Here is a 20,247-nt window from a genome sequence, read left to right on the forward strand (position 1 = left end):
TATCAAGAAGTTCGGATTTCGTCTAAAATTTGAAAAATGTCAGTTTTTCAAGAACCAGATAAGTACAGTCCAGCAGCTCAAAGCTCCGGAAAACATATCTGAGGTAAGGCCCTTATTAGGTTCACTACATCACTACGGGAAATATGTTCCTAATATGAGAAACTTAATAAAACCTTTAGATGACCTTTTAAGGAAGGAAGCTCATTTTAAGTGGACAACCGAATGTCGGTCAGTCTTGGACAAATTCAAACGCATTCTTCCATCAGAATTGCTTCTTTCACATTATGATCCGAATTTACCCAATAATATAATGGCTGATGGCTTGAGGCATCAGGCATCATGGCATTGGCGCAATTATTTATCATACATTTCCGAACAAAAGTTTGAAAGCGATATATCATATTTCGAGGTCATTGACTACCGCGGAAAAGAATTATAGTCAAATCGAAAAAGAGGGTCTCGCCCTAATATTCGCAGTTCAGAAACTTCACCGTATGATATATGGTCGCAAATTCACACTCCACACAGACCATAAACCATTGTTATCCATATTTGGGTCTAAGAAGGGGATCCCTGTTTATACAGCGAATAGACTACAAAGATGGGCGCTAGTTCTACTAGGATACGATTTCGATATCTAGTATACGAACACACATGATTTCGGTCATGCCGACGTGCTTTCAAGATTAATAAACTCGCATGAAAAACCCGCGGATGATTTCATAATTGCATCCATAAGTTTTGAAAAGGACATTCAACATGATTTAAACGAATCATTATCATTACTTCCTGTCACTCACAACATGATTTCGAAAGCGACAAAAACAGATGAAACTTTTCAGCAAATTTTATCATATATGGCAAATGGATGGCCAGAAAAGCAAAGTGAAGTTGAACCTCAGGTGCTACCATTCTTCAAAAGGAAGGATTCACTTTAATATGTGGACGAATGTTTGCTTTTCAACGCCAGAGTAGTTATTCCACGAATCTACAGGAAGAAAATCTTGAAACAACTTCATCGTGGACACTTTGCGATTGAAAAATGCAAGACGCTCGCAAGGAGTTACGTCAACTGGCCGAACATAGACAAAGATATTGAGGACTATGTAAAAAGATGTCAAAATTGCCAGCTAGTTGTTAAAAATCCAGTAAAGACGGACTTGTCTACATGGCCATTGATGACTAGACCTTTGGGAAGAGTCCATATCGACTACGCAGGTCCAGTGAAGGGACACTACTACTTCATAATAGTTGATGCATTTTCAAAGTATCCAGAAATTTACCAAACATCTAATATCACCGCTACAGCTACGATCAAGCTAATGAACGAGTATTGTTCACATTTCGGAAACCCCGAGCAACTGGTATCAGATAATGGTACTCAGTTTTGTTCCAGCGTTTTTGAACAATGGTGTAATGAAAGAGCCATAACATATACTCGAACTGTTCGTTTCCACCCCAGCTCGAACGGTCAAGCCGAAAGGTTTGTCGACACTTTCAAACGAGCACTCAAGAAAATGAAAAAGGAAGGAATGACAGCGGAAATTCTTCAAAGATTCTTAGAGGTATACAGATCCATACCAAACTCAAATTCGCCAAAAGGTGCATCGGCAGCGGAAGCATTTTTAGGACGCAAGATGAGAACCATATTTGACGCTCATGAAATTTGAACACATTATCTCTGGACATTCTACTTCAAGATTTCGAGATTCGACCAACATCAGAAGAAAACTCACCTCTTGTATTACCTTCTAATGTTTCGACATCATCACCGCAGCCAACGGATGAGTTCATTACTCCTCCAACTTCACCAACCAAAAAGGATCACCCAAAGAAGACAACCTGTAGAACCAATCTGCAGGAGCCCGGTTCAAACTTAAAAGGGGAGATGTTACGGTAACCCTAACAATCTTCTGTTTTATTGTAATAATCTTCATGACAGCGCAGCTGGCTCAACAGTTTTTGTATTTCTGCACACACGCTGAGTTAAGTTGTAACCGTCAACCAATACACATATCTTAAAGACAATTTCATCATACTTGCTTAATTACCTTTTATTTTTCATTAATATCATTTAAAGTATTGTTTAAATAAATAAATTGATTGTTATGTTTTAAACATCGACTTTCTATTGATCGACCATCTCGTAAGAACATAACAGTTTCAATTAACTTTTTATTGAAATCTAAGTTTTTTTTTAAATTTTATTCGATAACCCCTGATTAATTGATAGAAAAATATTCTTCCATTCCTTTAAAGATGTATGTATTTAAAACGAGAAATCATTTTATATCAGAATTGTTGGATGATCGATTATTAATTTTTTAACTTTATTCTTTTCATTTCATTTCAGATGCCACTCGTGAAAATCGTCAAAGCACAGGAAGTAATGCTAGTATTGGTGGCGGTAGTTTGAATAGTAGTAGTATAAATAGCAACACATTTATTGCATCTAACCGCAATCAACGTGTTGATTCCAAAGACATGAAAAGCCCTCATACTCGTGAACGCACCGATACTATTGAAAGTAGTAGCAGTAGTTCCGTAAACGGTCGTAAAGCCAATAGAAATAATAACACTAATAATTAAAGAACTTAAATGAAACGTCCTAATATAGTTGCAGAATTAAATGAAATATTTGTTTTTCATAACCAATCGAAAAAAAAGAAAATCAAAGAATATCCATTCTTAAGCAAATGCATACAAAAGAAAACTGATTGGCAATTTCTTTATTGGCGTCGTTCGATTTTGTTGGTCAATGCAAGTAAATTTATGGAAAAATATACCCAGAGAGTATATTTTGCGAGCCTTCAAATGTCGGTTAAGATCCCAACTGCACATTAGAGTACACCACCAATAAACACACAAATGATTGTGACAACATAATGCCATTAATCGTATAATGTTAATCTCTCAAAAAGATCAATTGTGATCTTCTTTTCTCCCTTTTTTTTATTTTTTTTTTTTTTGCAAATATGAACATAGTTTTTGTTGAGTTTGAAACTTTTGTTTTGTTAAAATTTTAAAATATCTTGACGAATATTATAAGCTGGACTATTTACACAAGTAAACGACAAAAGAACTATTATTACTACTACTATCAATAACACTATATTAACCACTTCTACTACTAAACAACTATTTGTCAGCTAATGAGAAAACCAATTGCTACCACTTCGTTGAAATGTCACTGATAAATGTATATCATCTATAATTGAAATTCACAGCGCATAATTGCATTATGTAGCAAGCTAAATGTAACTACTATAGAACATGTCTCCCTGTACTGAGAAGTGATTTCCCTCTATGAACGTTATAAGCCATTTCACAGAATGCGGAACGACGATGAACATAAATACTTAAAGGTAGGTACTACAACCATCATTTATTTAATTTAATTTTACGTTGAGAGAAAGAAAAAATATAAAAACACTACTACGAGTGTTTATTTATTTATGATCCATTTCTAACAAGTGCATCAAAGTGATTGGCTGGCCGTGTTGTTGTAGCCACATGTCTATATGTGGAGGTTGCGATCCTTCACAGCAGCCCGCATCGTCAAGACGTGTCAAAAGAAGGGTGCTTGACCATGTTAAATCGTTAAAGACATATAACCGACAGCCCATACATATCGTTGATGATATTTTCATATAGTTGTCGCGGAAATCATGCATGACATTTTAAGCGACATTGTGAACGAACATGTCCTCATGTCTCATGCCAATTCAAGCGGCAGGTCTGTAACGTTGTTCTTTAGAGAGCGTCCGTTTTTCGAAGAAACAAATAAATAAAATTTAAAATTTCTCAATAATCATAATTGTGCTGACCGGTTCGTGGACACGGTTAGTGAATTCGTCGATAATCTGCAAGACACGTCAGCAGATATGCGATATCGGTGACAATATTCAAATTGTCTCAGAAGTCTTTGGAAACAATGTCATGATAGACGTTTTGACTGCTGGGTCGTCTAGCTCCAATTGATGAGCAAGCTCGTTTCGGTCCAAAGGACCGATCGCCGCGAGAACCTGATAGCCATTGGTTATTTAACTCGCCTCGTCATATCGAGCATCATAGGGCCTCAGTATTTATGCATGAGCCGGCGCCGCCCGGCCTCTCACTGAGACTTTCCACTCGATACCGCTGATTGTCCGCGGCTTCCGTTGCAGCTGGTCGTCCGTATGGTGTATTTTACTATTCGCAACTTTACTATCCGCATAGATCGAACCTCAAAGTTCCAGCCCGATAGCTCGCAGCGAAGCTTCTCGTTACCGTGATGAACACCACATAGATCGAACCTCAAAGTTCCAGCCTGTGTGGTGCTCACAGCTAGCCAGTGTCGGGCAAATTGCTTGTTTTTGATGGATCTCCATCGAGCATGATTTGCAATTTTCCGTACCTTCTTCGTCTTCGTCTTTAGCCAATGGCAAACTATAAAAAAGGAAGCATTAATCATAAATCTAACCTAACCTAACTTCGGTTCTATTCATTGTCCCATTATAATTCCTTAAATAATAATCCAACTATACACTGCTCATTTGTGTAAATTTTTAGCAAAATCCAAGGTGGTGACTATGGATGAGGCTGGTTAGTAATAAAAAAATTTTACTTACATTCACAACCCTTTATCTTCTTGTTGGCCTGGTTTCCTACTTTTTTAACTTGCCCAACTTTCGAGTTTTGCAAAGTTGTTATTATTGTTGTTGTAGCAGTGTGTTGTGTTCTAACTTCCGTCTGCTTGATTCTGTTGAGTATCCAGAGTGCATCCAGAGGTATTTGGGTCTGAGTCAAGTGGGTCTGGCTGGGCAGCTAAAGCAATGACGTGTGTCGTGTGATACCAACTCACAATCAGGACTGCACGTTGGCATCAATCCTTGCTCTGTAGGAGTTGGGGCGTCGGCATCTGTCGGATCGTAATTGAGCAAGAACTACTTTGGTTTGCCGGGGCAGTCAATTTCTTCAGGTGCAATGGGAGGCCGTCGCTCTCCACCCGGTAGCTTTTCACTGCATCTGCTACCGTGTCTGCATGAACGCTGTCTAGACTCGCTTCATATGCTGCTTGATCTAGATGTTTTCTCTTGTATCGCCGAACCCCTCGCTTTAGATAATGTAGATCCACCTTAAGGCTTCTCTGCGATAACAGCTCAGAATTTGTTTCTTAGACAGAATGTAGTTGTCTTCGCATGGGTAGGATATTTGTCTCCTGATGGAGGTGGTTTACGTGAGAACTTAGGAGACACCCCGTCGCAGTTCCAAGCATTTGACTGATCTAAATATTATTCCACAGCGTATCACATAGCTGACGAGACCACACTGGCGCTGCATAACTTACCAGATACCGGCCAAATGCTTTGTACGTGGTCAACAAGGTTTATTTGTCAGCACCCCAAGTGCTGTCGGCAAGTGGCTTGAGGACCTTGCTGCTACTTACCTTATCCTATTTGCTGTGACATATGGGGAGAATGTTTAAGAGCAGTCAAATGTAACACCAAGTATTTTGTGACACTTGATGGTCGGAATCGTATCGTGATATCACTCTGCCTTGAGGAATTCCCTTTTTAACTCTAAGGGGTTTTGAAATCGTATCTCTTAATTCCGCAAACGACTGGCGACCACACAGGTAATTCGTGACCCACTGCTTTCGATAGGCCCAGCTTTTTGTGATGTGCATTCTTCCAAATCCATGCTGATGCTTGGCGAATGGAAATTCTCGGGAGGGGTTGTCCGTCAAGCGTCTTGGGTACTGATGAGAGAAGGGGAATCGGTCTGTACGACTCCCCTTGCTCGGGTCCTTTCCAGGCTTCAGTAGCGGGAGTACTATAAATTGCTTAAAGGCAGGCTGAGGACAGTCATAAGGTACTCGACTTCAGTTAGATGGAAATTCATCACAATCAGTGTACAGAATCCGTCGGGGCCCCACGCCTTAGATGATTTGCAGCCACGGATGACATTCGTAACATTGTATACGGTAAATTGTGATGGCTGTTCATCGGCTTGAAGACCACGGATACGTCGAAAGGGTTTCCCCCTTGCCTTGCCACTCTCTGGATGCTGAATAATTGGACGGTTGAACAACCTGGCGCACCACTTCGGATCAGCTACAGTTACGTCGCCAAAAGTGAATGAAGTCCTGTCATCGCGTCTACCGGGGTTCGAGAGTGACTTAACAGTAGATCACAGCTTGCCTAAACCCGTACCTAAGTTGCATTGCTTCAAGTGTTCCAGCCACAAATTCCGCTTACGTTCGTTGGCTACCCAGTTTATTTCCAAATTCAGTCCGCTGATTCTGGGATTAGTGCAATGAATTTGATCAGGCTCGTCTGCGAGAACCACTGATATCTCGGATTTTACTCGCGGCAACTATCACATTCGAGGAGATGTCAGTTTACTGAAGCGGCGATTGGTGTACTCTCTGAAGTCGGCCGAATCATTATGGGGAGGTAGTCTGATACAAAAGAAATGATGGCTTGCCAAGATACGTCTCTCAGGAGAAAAGGATATGCAAAGGAAATGACTGGCGAGCTGCTGTACCCCGTCATAATCCTAGTGGGGGCATCCCATTCACCGTGCAAAACGTGGAGCCTTCAAACTGCTCTGCCAAAGCTATGCCCCGCTGTTCGTTACCTGGAGGAGAATAACATGAAACGTGATCCGCATTAAAGTCTCCTTTAACCAGACGGTTATGGGCAGACAGTAGCTCACATATGTCGAACTTGTAAGTTTGGCCATTAACAGGGTCACAACTACCAACCGGCGGTATGTACACGTTGTATCGCTCTATCTCGGGAGTACCGGACCTGACTGCTATCCCCATGCACTCCATGTTGGGGTCACTAGAGCCAGGCTCAGGCGAGATGGATCTATACTGCACGGAATGGTGTATCACGAAAGCCAATCACCCACCTCCGTTCCTTAAGCGATCCTTACGTAGCACATTGTAACCGTGACAACTGTGCAAGCTGTAGGTGTTGGTCAGCTTTGTCTCCTGGATCGCTGCCAATATTCTCTTCTGACTCATAAAGTCGGAAGAGCATTTTGCTGGCTGGCTACGTTCGCACAGCACCTTGCGACATAGCCAGTGTGACTATACGCCCGTAGTGAAGTGAGGCCAGAGCAAGATCGGAAATGTACCCACTCCATGCACCGGTTACACCTCACCGACACCGACCGATGATGAAGGCGGTTCTGGCAAACCGAACAGAACCAGAGTCCAGGGTTCTTTTCAATCCCGACACGGACCAGAAGCGTGCGGAGAAGGCACTCCGGGATGTGCCTCTCCCATGACGAAAAAAAAAACGAACACGTACACTGAGGCGGCAGCACTTGCCAATGGGGATTCCATTGGGTCAATCCGGTGCGTACAACCGGCTGCCATGGGATTGGATTTATCAGATTTGTCTCCTGGATCGCTGCAACCAATATATTCCTCCGACTCAAAATCGACTTTTTCGTTGATCTTGTCTCGTAGGCCATGGCAATGTTATTACAAGAAATATACACTTCCCGGCACTGACCGGCAATATTAGGGCTGTGATGGTTGCGTATATTACCGCACGGATGAGGTCGGAGGGGTCACTTAGTCCGACGACGATGAAGTCGCTTGTGACCTACTGCTGTCTACGTTCGCACAATCCCTTGCAACATATTCAGTGCGACTATACACCCGAAGTGACGTAAGGCCAAAGAAAGATAGGAAATGCACCCACTCCATGCCCCGATCGCGTTGCAGAATAGCAGAAACCACTGTCGTTTGATAGGTTTTCTCGATTTATTGGCCATATACTTGTACCTCCCTGGTTCCCTTCAGTTGACACATGAACATTCATTCCACTCTGCCTTGTGAGAACAGAGCCTCCAGCCTCATATCACTCAGTAGTCTTCTCCTCGTTTGCCCGCCCCTTTTGAGATGCTGGACTCGCAACAAAACCTTAGAAAAACAAATAAATGTAAGCCGGCAATATTCCTAATATTCAATACTTTTTGAACAAACCTCTTACATCGTTCCGGCACGGGATAGCTGAGGTCCGATCTGTGTGGTGTTCGTAGCTGTCACGAGAAGGCTACTGGGCGCGTCCACAGGTTGCGGATAGTGGAATGCTCCATACGACAATCAGGGATATCGAGTGGAGAGTCTCAGTGAGAGGCCAGACGGCACCGGCTCTTGCATAGATACTGAGTGCCTGTGATGATCGATATGACAGTACGAGGTATTGGCGCCTTTAAATAACCAATGGCACCCTGCTCCCGCGGCTATCTCCTTTTTTGACCAGAACGAGCTTGCTCACCTAAAGGAGCTTGACGAGGATTGCCACCTCCACATGCAAATGTGGCTACAACAGCAACATCGTGTTTATATCTCTGTATTTGCATTTGTATAATAAAAAAAGACAACACACATCTTTATGTAGCCTTTAGCTGTCTGTGCTAAAGAACATTACAATAAATGCAATTTTTATTTGCAGGTATATTATATGTCTACATCAAATGGATTATTAAATCACAATTTTTATAAAAAAAAAACAGAGGATAAAAAGTTTGTATCATAAACAAGGACCAGTCAAGTAATAATAAACTGTTTTTTATTATTATTATCATTATTATTATTGCTATTACTATTATTATTCTATTATAGGTATAATTTAATTATATAGTCTATTATAAAACAGAGAAGAAAACAACAAGAAAGCAACAAATTTGTATGAATACAAAACAAACACGAACGTAAATTGAATTTACAAAACATAACAACAACAACATTTTAATAAAGTGAACTAATGTACATAATCATTGTACGTATGTTTGTGTATATACATACATATATAAGTATATGTATATACATACACACACACATGTGTAAACAAAACATATATATATACATAAATGCCAAGCTGGGCAAAACAAGCAACTAATGCTTATTAGTTTGAATGAATATTAGTTTTATTTTTTTTTATTGAAAAGGAGGAGGACAAACAAGATATACAAAGGACAACACAAACAAAATCTTTTTTTTGTTCATGTGTAGTTAGGTAGTTTTTGACTTCAAAAAATTTACTTATTTTACCAATAGGTCCTAAGTTTAACAATGAGTTACGTATATACATGTATATTTTTATTTTCAAACTGCTACAAAATAAAAAAATGGTTACAAAGAGAACGATTGTCGAATCGATTGTAGCAGAAACAGCAGTTAGGGAAAATGTACATAGCAAAAATGATGGCTAAAAATTATAAAAAAAAAAATTAGTTTTAGCGTTTTTTTTATTTCGATCTTTTAGTTCATTTATTATAATTTCCTTTTGCTTATCAGGCATACATAAATTCCCAATCGGACATAAATAGTAAAATCCATTTTTAAAAATATAAATAAAAATAAATACAAAGAAATTGGGGTAATTATTTTCTTGTCTGTCTGTGCTTCTTTTTATTTAGTTTCAAAAATCTTTATGGGATTTCAACAGGAAATTCTCCAAATTTATACTATTCTGTTCAATGCTTCCATTCAAAGAACACCATGCAATAGAACAGTAAAAGTGTTTGAGTTCTTTGGGCGCTATTATTCTTTCTTTTTATTAAAGCAGGAAACATAATGGCCTACAGCTGGAAAATATTCAGGCCATTGTTTGTTTTTGTTTTGCTAAACCAGAGAAATTTAGGGTGAAGAAATTTGTTTTTTTTTTCGAATTAATCGACAAAAACATTGAATATTAACATGAATTCTAAGTTTTTTTGTTTGCTATATTGGGAGGAAATCGAGAGAAATTAAGATGAAGATTTTTTTTAACATAACCTTATCTTACAAGCATTCTAGATTTTTATAACAAATTTGAAATTGCGGATTATTGTATGCACTGGACCCATAAGTTACACTCTATATCCGGTCAGAATCCCAAAATATTTTATTTTTTCTTACAGAGTGTATATTGCAATTTATAATAGCCTTAAAGTACAATTTTTAGCCAATTACTGGCTTCGGTACCGCACCACCTTTTCAAACGAACCTAGTATCGCACACATCACTAGATGATGCTTGCTTCTGTGTAAAAATAATTTAAAAGAAGCACAACGCATATGTCTTAAAGATATTGACGAAACATTCTTCCAAGTTTTCCGAAGTGGGACTTATAAAATGGCTTTTTTTCTAGGGTTTCCATTTCAACTGAACTTAAATGTGCTCACATTAATATTTGATGCATTTTGTTTTTGTAATAACAATTAGTCGGCATCAAGGGATAAAAAGTCGTTGTAAATCATTACATTAGCCATTATTCAAAAAAAAAAAAAAATCAGAGCTAAATAAAAAAAAATAAAAATATGCATATTTTGTTAAAAAAGGTTTAATAGAAGTGTTGTTTTTGGATTTTTGTTTGCAGACATATTTAGCCTTAATACCTCTTAATATTTAAATTTAATTTTTTTTTGACTCAATTTATGAATCTCACTAATTTAATTTTCTTGAATTTTCGTGTTTTTCATATAAATAAATAATTCTCAATGGAATTTTCGAAAAAAAAGAATTATATATAGTGCAGGGCTTTTTGATTATAAAAAAAAAGTTCACACAGGTGGCTACAATTTTTCGTAGGAAAATTGAATTGGCTCAAACTATAAAATCCATCTGCAAAATTTAAAATACTACAAAATTCAACAGACTGGATTGACCTACTGCTAAAGCCTCTAAAGTTGTGTCACTTTCATCGCTGATTCCTCCGAATCTATTACCAATTCAATTGATTTTTCTATTCAAGTGAGTGACACAAACTTAGTCGATGTGGATTTGTTAGTAGTGTTTCCTTGTCCCTTATGTCGACTCGTATGTTATTTGCCCTTGGGAATGTATGTTATGTGAGTGTCGTCAACCAATATAGTTTTTTTTTTTTTTAAATAATCCCAAATTTCAATTGAATTTAATTTTTGGTGCTTAAAATTGTGTTGCCTGCTTTTCAATGAGAAAAGCACTGCATTATTTCTGTTTTTCTTTTTATTCTATGAAAACTAGGGGAAAACATTTGTCACCATCGTTTAAAAGACTGTAGGCTTTTGTTTTTTTTTTAATAGATGAAGGGTCTGTTCTAGATAAGTTTTCCTTTTTAATTCTATTCATGTTTAGTTACTTTTCTATTTGTTTTAAGGATAATATCAAAAACTATATAAATATTTGTTTATATAAGTATATTACGAAAGATACATAAAATTCTCTCAGTTTAATGGTTTCACGTTCACTCTAAACATACTTTACATATTTAATAATCAAAACAATTATTACTTATTATTACTATCACACACTCAATATATGAAACAAAGCAAACAATACAAATCACAGCACAGTGCCACTTCAACTACAACTTAAATTTAATAAGACACAAACTAAACTCGCTTTAAAAAAAAACATTGTTTATGTCAATAATAATTTTTCAGAAGCATCCAGGAATATTCACTACACAACCCTGTCCTCCCCCAAAGTAAAACAGGAAAAGCTTTTAATGACGTTTTATTTCAATTTTCCTCTAACTCTCACTAACTCGTAAACAAAAAAAAAAAAAAACGCAAAATGAGCAACGTCCATTAAAGTTAAACTTTATTTTAAATAACCACATATAAATACCTAAAACAGGCAGCACGAAACCCCTAAAACTTTAATTAAAAAAATGTTTTTCATATGTTAACCACAAGGATATTATGGGCAAATTTCACACAATGAAAATTTCTGTGCTTCTCCGTGTACAACAATAGTTTATTGTGCTAAAGAAAGGATGAAAATGAAAATTTTTAACAAAATGATGCCATTTTTTCAAGTTTTCACGTAGAATACAAAGATACACACAGTTTTTTAATATTAAATCACAATGCAAGAGTTACTTCCTAGGCCTTAGTTCCTTTCGGCGGAATATTTATTTTGTAGGTAGCTTATTCCCTTCAAACTTCTAATGTTACCTGCAATGTGCTACATTTTAATTTATTCTCAAAAATCTTGCTGTATACATACATTCTGATGTAGGATATAACAAAAAAGTTTAATTTTCAACAGTAAATTTTAATGAGAAATCTTTTCTTTTTGAAAACTGAGGCACTTTTCTTCATATTATTTTTGTGCTTAAAAGAAGAAGATGAACTCGCCGTAGTCCACAGATTTCCAAATTAAGATTAACATTAACAATAAATGCCTTGACCGGAAGTTAAAATTAGTATAAAGTTGACAATTTTTGTCAGTTTTATTCGATATCGGCGTCTTAAACGTTCAACTATTAAATAAGTTTCAAAAAACGTTTACAATTCAATGGAAGAAATGGACATTTCTATAACAAATTTGCCCGTTTGCAGCTCAACTAAAGTTGGTATGAGACCAATTGTACTTGTTGAAAGGCTAGTGCTAGTGACAAGTGCAAGTCACATGTAGTGTATGGATTTCCAGGCCAAAGTTGTACTGGATGGTTATCGATATCAAATGCTAACAACGAATACCATGCGATCTGCACAGTAAACCAATTAAATAAAAGACGGCAATTATGTTATGATAGGAAAATCAAACTTATGTCCGTTTGAGTTCTAAAATATCTGTCTTATGAGAGTTTCAAGAAGATCATCTCCGTGAAATGATAAGCCTATGAAAATCCTTGGGTTAATTATTTCAATGTATTTTATAAGAAAGTTGACGATGATGTGCCATTAAAAAAAAACCCCTATTCAAATCCTAGTTAACCATTGACCCTATGTTATGATTTTATTTTGATCGAAAACTGCTGCATATAAAATTTAAATTATTTTACTTCAAGATAATACTACTGGTCCGCTTTGTGTACATATTTAATAAAGTATGTATATATATATATATATATATATATATATTATAATATAGAACACACACATATACACACAGCCAAACACAACAAGCCCCATAGAAATAGTTATATATAAAAAATTAAATAAAATAAAAAGGGTTCAAGTAGTATATACATACATATATATATATATATGAATAATTTTACTCCTAAATAAAAAAAGACTACATCCTTTTTGTGAATTCGCCTAAAAACATTGATGAAGGTTTGACTAATTTTTATACTACATACATATATATTCCTTTTTACCAATGATCCTACAATCCATTATTATAATTTCTATGTTCAACTAGAAGCGTATGTACCTTGAATATTAAGAATCATCATAAAACACACAGATTTTGTTTTTTTTTTTATGCAGAATTTAAGAGGGAATCTCATTCTTGGCCTTGCTTTGCTGAAACACCAATAACTATGTATGTGTGAATGTATGAATGTGTTTGAGGGGAATATAAAAGATATTTTATGAACTAAGCCAAGGTCCACGTATAGAAAACCACACGAACTTTTTTACCCAATGCCTAAAAATGCATAAGCAATCTTTGTTGAAGCATTCTTTTTTTGTTATTAAATTTGTTCTCTTTAAAAACTAAAACTAAACAAAAGTGGGATATTAGTTAAAAGAAATGTAAGAAATTGTTAACATATATCAAACAAATTTAAAAAAAAAACTTCGCAAAGCCCAGCCAAAGGGTGCATATAGCCTTTGCTATGGATTGCATTGGTCAAGTCGTACCACATTTTAAATGGATGTTGAAATTCTGGAAATTATTGTGAGGTCTTTAGCTATAATAAACTTCTCTACAAATAAGTGTTTTTAAACGGCACGCCATGCGGACTTGGTAATAGAAAGGTGATCAATTTTTACCAACGAATCAATATCTATCTATAACAAAATTCTGCTGTTTTCTGTGTTTCTTCTGTTATTGAAAAGACTTTTTTATACATAGTGACTTATCCAGCTTGGAGCGCTTATAGTATGAGTTCATCACATTATTCCTCCATATATAGATGTAGCCTCCGTGCTAGCTGTGAAGTGTGCTTTTTGATATACTTAAGTCGTATACATAAAGTCGGTTACATTCGGTAGATTCTAACAATCCCCTCCGTAAATATGAATTATGCAATATATACTTGTTATTGGTGTTCCTACATTTATGTTGTTTCTGTATTGTTTTTAATATCAATTCCTACAACATCAGTATTTCTAAATTCAAAATTCTAAAATTTATTTACATTATAAAAAAAACCTTGTAAGCTGCTATAACTTTGGCATGTTTAAATGGACTTATTAAATTGCTTTTTTTTTTGTAAGTAAATAAAGGCTTACAACCTATTTAAGTCATATGTTTTATTCGTTTTCGTTTTTAAACAGAAAATCAAGTTTTCTCGTTTGTATCCTAACAAAATGTTTTTTGGACAAAAAAATTCAGTTGTAAAAAAACACAATATTAAGAATTGAAAAACAAAACGTAATTGCTAAAGTGCCTACAATAAAATAAAATGAAAAAAAAATAGTATAACATTGTATATAAAAATATTTATGATAAGGTTTTTATTTAACGCTAATTTCTTTGCCACTATGCACTTAAAATAATGTGTTTAGAGAGCAAGTTTATTAATCTTTTGTTCATGTTATATTTTGTTTCCCTCCTTGTTTCCTTTGTACTTCTTCATACAAAAAAAAAAAATAGTTACATATATGTATTTATGCCTTAAATATAATACATACTGTAAACATAATACGTTGTATATAGTAGACTATGGTATCTAGAGTAGGAACAAAACAAAAAATCTTCCATTATTTGTTTACATCTTATATGCATACACACTACATACTACATATAATCACCATCATCAATCGCCTTTCATTATTATTCTTCTATTCTTGAGTAATTGGGTAACTTTATTCTTGTGTTTCATTACAGATATGTTATTTTTTTAGAATTTGATTTAATTTTTTTTTAAACTACTTTCGCCATACCAAGTTTAAAGCAAAAAAATTTAGTTATGGAAAGAGAAATCTTCAAATAAAAAACGGTTATTTAAGTTTGGAATAATGCACATTTACCAAAATTAATTGATTGATTTATGTAGGTAGTAGTGTATACGAAACATGCAGTAATGCGCGAAAATATAAGGACAGTGGCTAGGCAGACAAATACAGGATTCTTAAGCGTGTCAATTTATACCTACATCGATTGTTTAAAGTAACTTTTTTTAATACGTGTAGAATGCAAAAACAATTTCTGTTACGAAAATTTCAAACATGTGCTGTTTTGAGTTACGAATGTTGCCAAATTGTATTCTAACAGCTTACTAGTAACTTAACTATCTCTTGTGGTTCAAAAGTGCTTGGATCATGGTTCAGTTCTGGCGAACCGAAACTGGTATAACTACATAACGATCCCCCTTATTCCGGTTGGCGATGGTGTCATAGACGAATGTTACAATTTTTTACAAAATGGTATTATGGTTGTCGAAGACGAAAATTCCTTTACATTGTTGATATCACATAGGTCGAATTCGACTGTCAAATTAGACGGAAACGATAGATATATGAGTTAATTGCATTCTAAACTACATTGCGCCTGTTTGTCGTAAGAGTTTGTAACCTACTTTTATATTAATTTTTTTATATACCACAACATTTTTCTATTATTAAACTTTCGATGGCAAATAAGTTGCAGAATACCACGAAATGTAAAATTCGCCTCCGTCTAGGACTGCTGTTGATTTTCGGCTTCGACAACGGGAATAAAGGTGGATATTACACAGATTGTCCATCGAATTAAAATTCGGAGACTTCGGACGCCACTCTAGGACAGATGTTTTATGGCTTCTTTACCAAAGAGAGCTTAAGGCTCTTATCCATTCGGAAACTTTATCTGACTTGCCTATAGTCTTTAGATAATGCAAGGATACAATTCTGTAAAATTTCAATGTAACTTGTAGATATTGTGATGGTTCTGTATACGATACAACAAGCCCACTCCATTGTTTAGAAACATTCCCTAAACCAGTGATGGGCACACTAACACAGTTGATAATAATAAATTATGTTTGTATGAGGTGCAGTAAATCCCGACCAATGAACCAGGTGCAAAATAGCAACAATGTGAAAACCGAACGATGTTACACGAGTTGCTTACACTATCCTATCCGTGTGCTGCTAATAGATTTCCTATGCCCGCGGTCATAGTAATTTATATGCGGTTGTGTGTTGTTGCCCATCTATGCCCTACACCTTAATATTTACACCGACATTTTTGACAGTTTATACGGTCAATCCCATGGCAGCCGGTTGTATGTACCGGATTGACCCGATGAATTCCTTCATCGGCAAGAGCTGCCGCCTCAGTGTACCACACGCTGCTACTACAACAACAGTTTATACGGTGTAATTGGGATTTGCTGTGCCTTCAGCCGATGTTATCGCCTATTTGGTTTATTAAAAATGATTCTTAGTTATCAGACCAAAGAAAGTTGATATTGCCATTCTTCTCTTTTTAGATGAATCTATTTTGAAAACATAGGCATACTTTCTATTCACAAACTTTCAATAATTAAAGTTTTTCTAAGAATATATACTAAAGTTTTTTTTTTTTTGTTTAGACGATGTTAACAGATTTTGTTTTGATCGTTCTATGTTTCGCCTCACAAGTTTCGGTTTGCTGACGCAAGTTTCCGGTTTGTGTATGCACTGTAAGCAATTCAGCCACTTTTCAATAATAATTTCCTAAGTTTAGTAACTTTGACATATTTCTTTGTAACAGGGTTACAGTGCCTCGATCCCCCTATATCTGCCTAGGTTGCAAGTAGAAAAACTTGAGTTAAAACAAAATGTTATACCTAAACTCTTGTTTTAACATTCTATGAACAAATAACGGATTTTTATTCGCTTTGAGCAAACGTTTTAGTAAATTTTGTACATTTCTTAAACGAATTGATTTAATGTCCCTATTTTTAAGCATAAACTAAAATTTGACTTTTTGTGGCAATAATGCTTGCTTGCGACGAGATATCAGTACATGTTTGACATTTTCATAACGGGAATTGTTTTTGCAGTGTATATGCAATAAAACATTGCTATAAACCATCGATCTAGCTCCCATTTTACGCACTTTAGAATCCTTTATTTGTCTGTTGAGTCATTGTCCCTGTTTTTTCGCACATCACTGTATGTATGTGTAATGCTTTCTCATTAAAGTGTCACTAAAACTCATTCCGTATATGGGTATAACCGCGAACACACCTACGTGTATGTATTAGATAAGCTGAAAAAATATTTGTGCTGTTGATTTGCTAACTGATATCTCTTGTGGCGTTTTATGAAATATGGTCACTCAGCTTGCCCTTTAAATGTTATACTACGATGGTGGATAAACCTTAACACCGATATTCACAAAACCTGATGTGGAGTTGATCTAGGTGTATTTAACAGATTTCCTTTATTGAACTGTAAAATAAACCTATTTTAAGGCTTCATCAAGTTTTGTGAATAACAGTAAAACCTTTAAGTCATTTTAAAATTTGACAACTGTCTGAATAGAGAGCCGGTGGTATACGAGTATGTTAGTACTATATATAGGTAGTTCCAGTCAGAAAGCCGTCCAAAATAAAATATACAATTGATCTGGTCGACATATTTTTTGTATTAAGGAGGGTATAACGACGTATAATCTTTTTTTAAATCTAAAATCCTAAAAGGGACTATATTTAAACCTTTAATGTTGTCTGTTACAACTTTGAAGTGTCAGTTGCAACTAGTTTTTTACGCTCGTTTTTTTACTTTTGCGCCAAGCTATCACATAAATCAATCTAGTACAAAAGTTTAGTTAAACAAAAAAAAAAAAGAAAAAACTAACGATGCAAAACTACAACTTCCAATATGTATGTGTCCCCCATAATACCCATCACTATGTTTAACATGTCCATAACTGTGTCTTAATAACGCAATGGTCCCACTTCGATAATCCGTTTTTGTTTTCAATCTAAAGACTTTGACAGATTAAACCGCTTTGTTTACATTTATCGTGGCTAGAAAAATGTTGATATGAAACTGGGTGAATGTAAATTTTAGGAATCTCAAGAATTGTGCTCTAGTCGAATTTAAGTTCCTTGATTTTCTGCGTTTCTTATTCAAATTCTTAAACCTACTTTCGTGATGACATCCAGAAAATGTTAAGCATATGCCAATAAACACTACACTCTCCCCCTCCGTTTCCTTACTTTCCACTCGTCAATGCAATACACTGCATACACAGGGGACCATCCGCTGTTTGTTGGTTGATATAAACCTAAAACAAAATAGAAGAAACGTAATGTCAACCTTTTGAACGGGAAGAGGTGGTAGTGTTGGTCCAATCTGCTGGCTCATGAATTACAAATGATTGAGTTTATAGAAAGTCTGGTATGAAATTGAAACACACACATGAAAGTATCGATAGAAAAACGTATCGCAACCAATATTTCGGGAATGGCCAAGGCAAACAAGAGAGTTGAATACATTACACACCCAGAAACTCCTACACGGAGCCAAAAGGCCCATACACTTGGTTGCTTCTTGCTACACTTCAAATACATGTTTTGACCAATCTTTATGCGCAAAACATCAAGAGCTTCTGATTGCTCATCCGTCAACCAACAAAATCTAATGTGTTCAATCGACCCCTCGCAGAAGTGGGCAGGTAGTACTGGCGGAGTGTTCCATCCATAAATCGTCTTCTCACTACGAGTCGGTCTATGGTCGAATGAATATGAATGAGAGAGATTGTAGTCATTCGCAAATGAGTAGATTATATTCGAAGTCTGACTCAGTAGATAAACAGGATACCCCTGTGGAGGAAACATAGATTTGTTGTTGCTCCCGGATATGTAGTATATACGCTTCTTGTCGAGGTTTATCCGTTCCTTTTTACTGGTACTGGTGTGTTGTAAACACTCCGGATTTGACGCTCAGAAAACATTAACGAATTGACTTTCAAAAAATGCCAAATTTTCCCTTTTCGCTCAAAAGCAAAATAATTGAAAATAAAGTTTATATGCAGAGTTGATAGTGGTATTGCCACAAAATTTTCTTCAAAAACATTAAAGCTAAACCTTAAGAGCCAATACGGCGGATTGTGAATATGAAAAATAGATGTTAAGGGTTTCATGCATTTTTCTTTAGGGGAACTTTTATAAAAAATATATATGTACAATCATATCAAAATGAAGAAACTAAAACGCCTATAACAAGTGTAATGTTGTTGGAAAAACGAAACATTCCCATTTCCCCATATCGCAATGAAAAATTCTTTCGCTCAAATTGCTGTCAGAGTGATGGGCACTTAGGGTTCCCCAAAAGAAACCCGCATAGGCTTCGCTAGGATTAAATTCAAAAGAACTTTGGAAACTGGAGAGTAAAAAAAATTAACTTTAATAGCCCCTGGATTTTGTTGTGTATATTATTTAATTATCAATAATTTTAATTTGTTTAAGTTAATGTTTGTTTGTTTTGTTTATCACTCAAAATCCCGCTATTCATAATTTGCTTCCAATCGCAATAAAGCGGCGGATTGGGCATTGGATTTCTTGTATTCCCTCGAACAAACCGCTAAAGTCAACAAATTTAGGCATAGCTTTGAGTTTATCATAATTATTTTGTTTTGTTATATTTTTTATATTGATTTTAAGTTTTTGATTTTCATTAAAGAATAAATTACGCACATTGTTGAAATAATTATAATAAATTGTTGTCACTAATAAACTAATGTATCATAATAATAATAATAATACAATGTAACAATACATAATTATTAACAGACATACATATGTATATAAAAACACAAGTCGTATATTGGATAAAAAGTTGGATAGGAAAAAAGCAACTATAAAACCAAGCTTATGACAGAGAATTTATAATGAAAATGAAAGAAATCCGAACGATAGCGTAAACTTTAAATAACGAAAAAGAAAGTATATAAATAATATCCCAACAAACAAACGCAACCAAACTAAAAAAAAAAAAAACAAACAAAATAAAATACATGTAAAACTTAGTACGATCATCGTATAAAGAAGTTGTGTATGTAATTATTACATACAGAAAATTACATTTATACATACAAAATAAACTACTTATTTAGTTTATAAATAAAGCTTACATACTCCCACACAAACACATGCATATACACATATAGAACTATACATGGAAAACAAAATTATCAGAAATATTTTATAGTAATCGAATACATAACAATAACTGTGTTATATAAACACAACATGGTAAGCATAATTGAACATACAAACAACAACAGCAAATAGATACAAAAGATATATAATGCAACCCAGAAAAAAAATCCAAAGCAAAAATATATTTTAAATTATGCTTACAAAAATAAAAAAGAAAAATACCTTAATACAAAACCTA

At 35.2% G+C, this 20,247-nt stretch overlaps 1 protein-coding gene across 6 annotated transcripts in view; it reads left to right on the forward strand.

Moving 5' to 3' along the window:
• The window catches only part of LOC106095922 (la-related protein Larp4B), a 106,626-nt gene extending 86,765 nt beyond the window's left edge, over positions 1–19,861 (forward strand). For 3 of the 6 annotated variants that reach the window (XM_013263370.2, XM_013263367.2, XM_013263372.2), the window contains 2 exons: positions 2,354–3,365; positions 8,460–19,861. In XM_013263370.2, coding sequence (XP_013118824.2) covers positions 2,354–2,589 — 236 coding nt within the window. In that variant the 3' untranslated portion in view covers positions 2,590–3,365; positions 8,460–19,861. The remainder of the gene's footprint in view (positions 1–2,353; positions 3,366–8,459) is intronic. The other 3 variants (XM_059370748.1, XM_059370749.1, XM_059370750.1) reach the window with 3 other exon arrangements.
• Positions 19,862–20,247: the final 386 nt, after the last annotated feature.

This window comes from Stomoxys calcitrans, chromosome 1 (assembly GCF_963082655.1).
Source record: "Stomoxys calcitrans chromosome 1, idStoCalc2.1, whole genome shotgun sequence".
Taxonomy (NCBI): Eukaryota; Metazoa; Arthropoda; class Insecta; order Diptera; family Muscidae; genus Stomoxys; species Stomoxys calcitrans.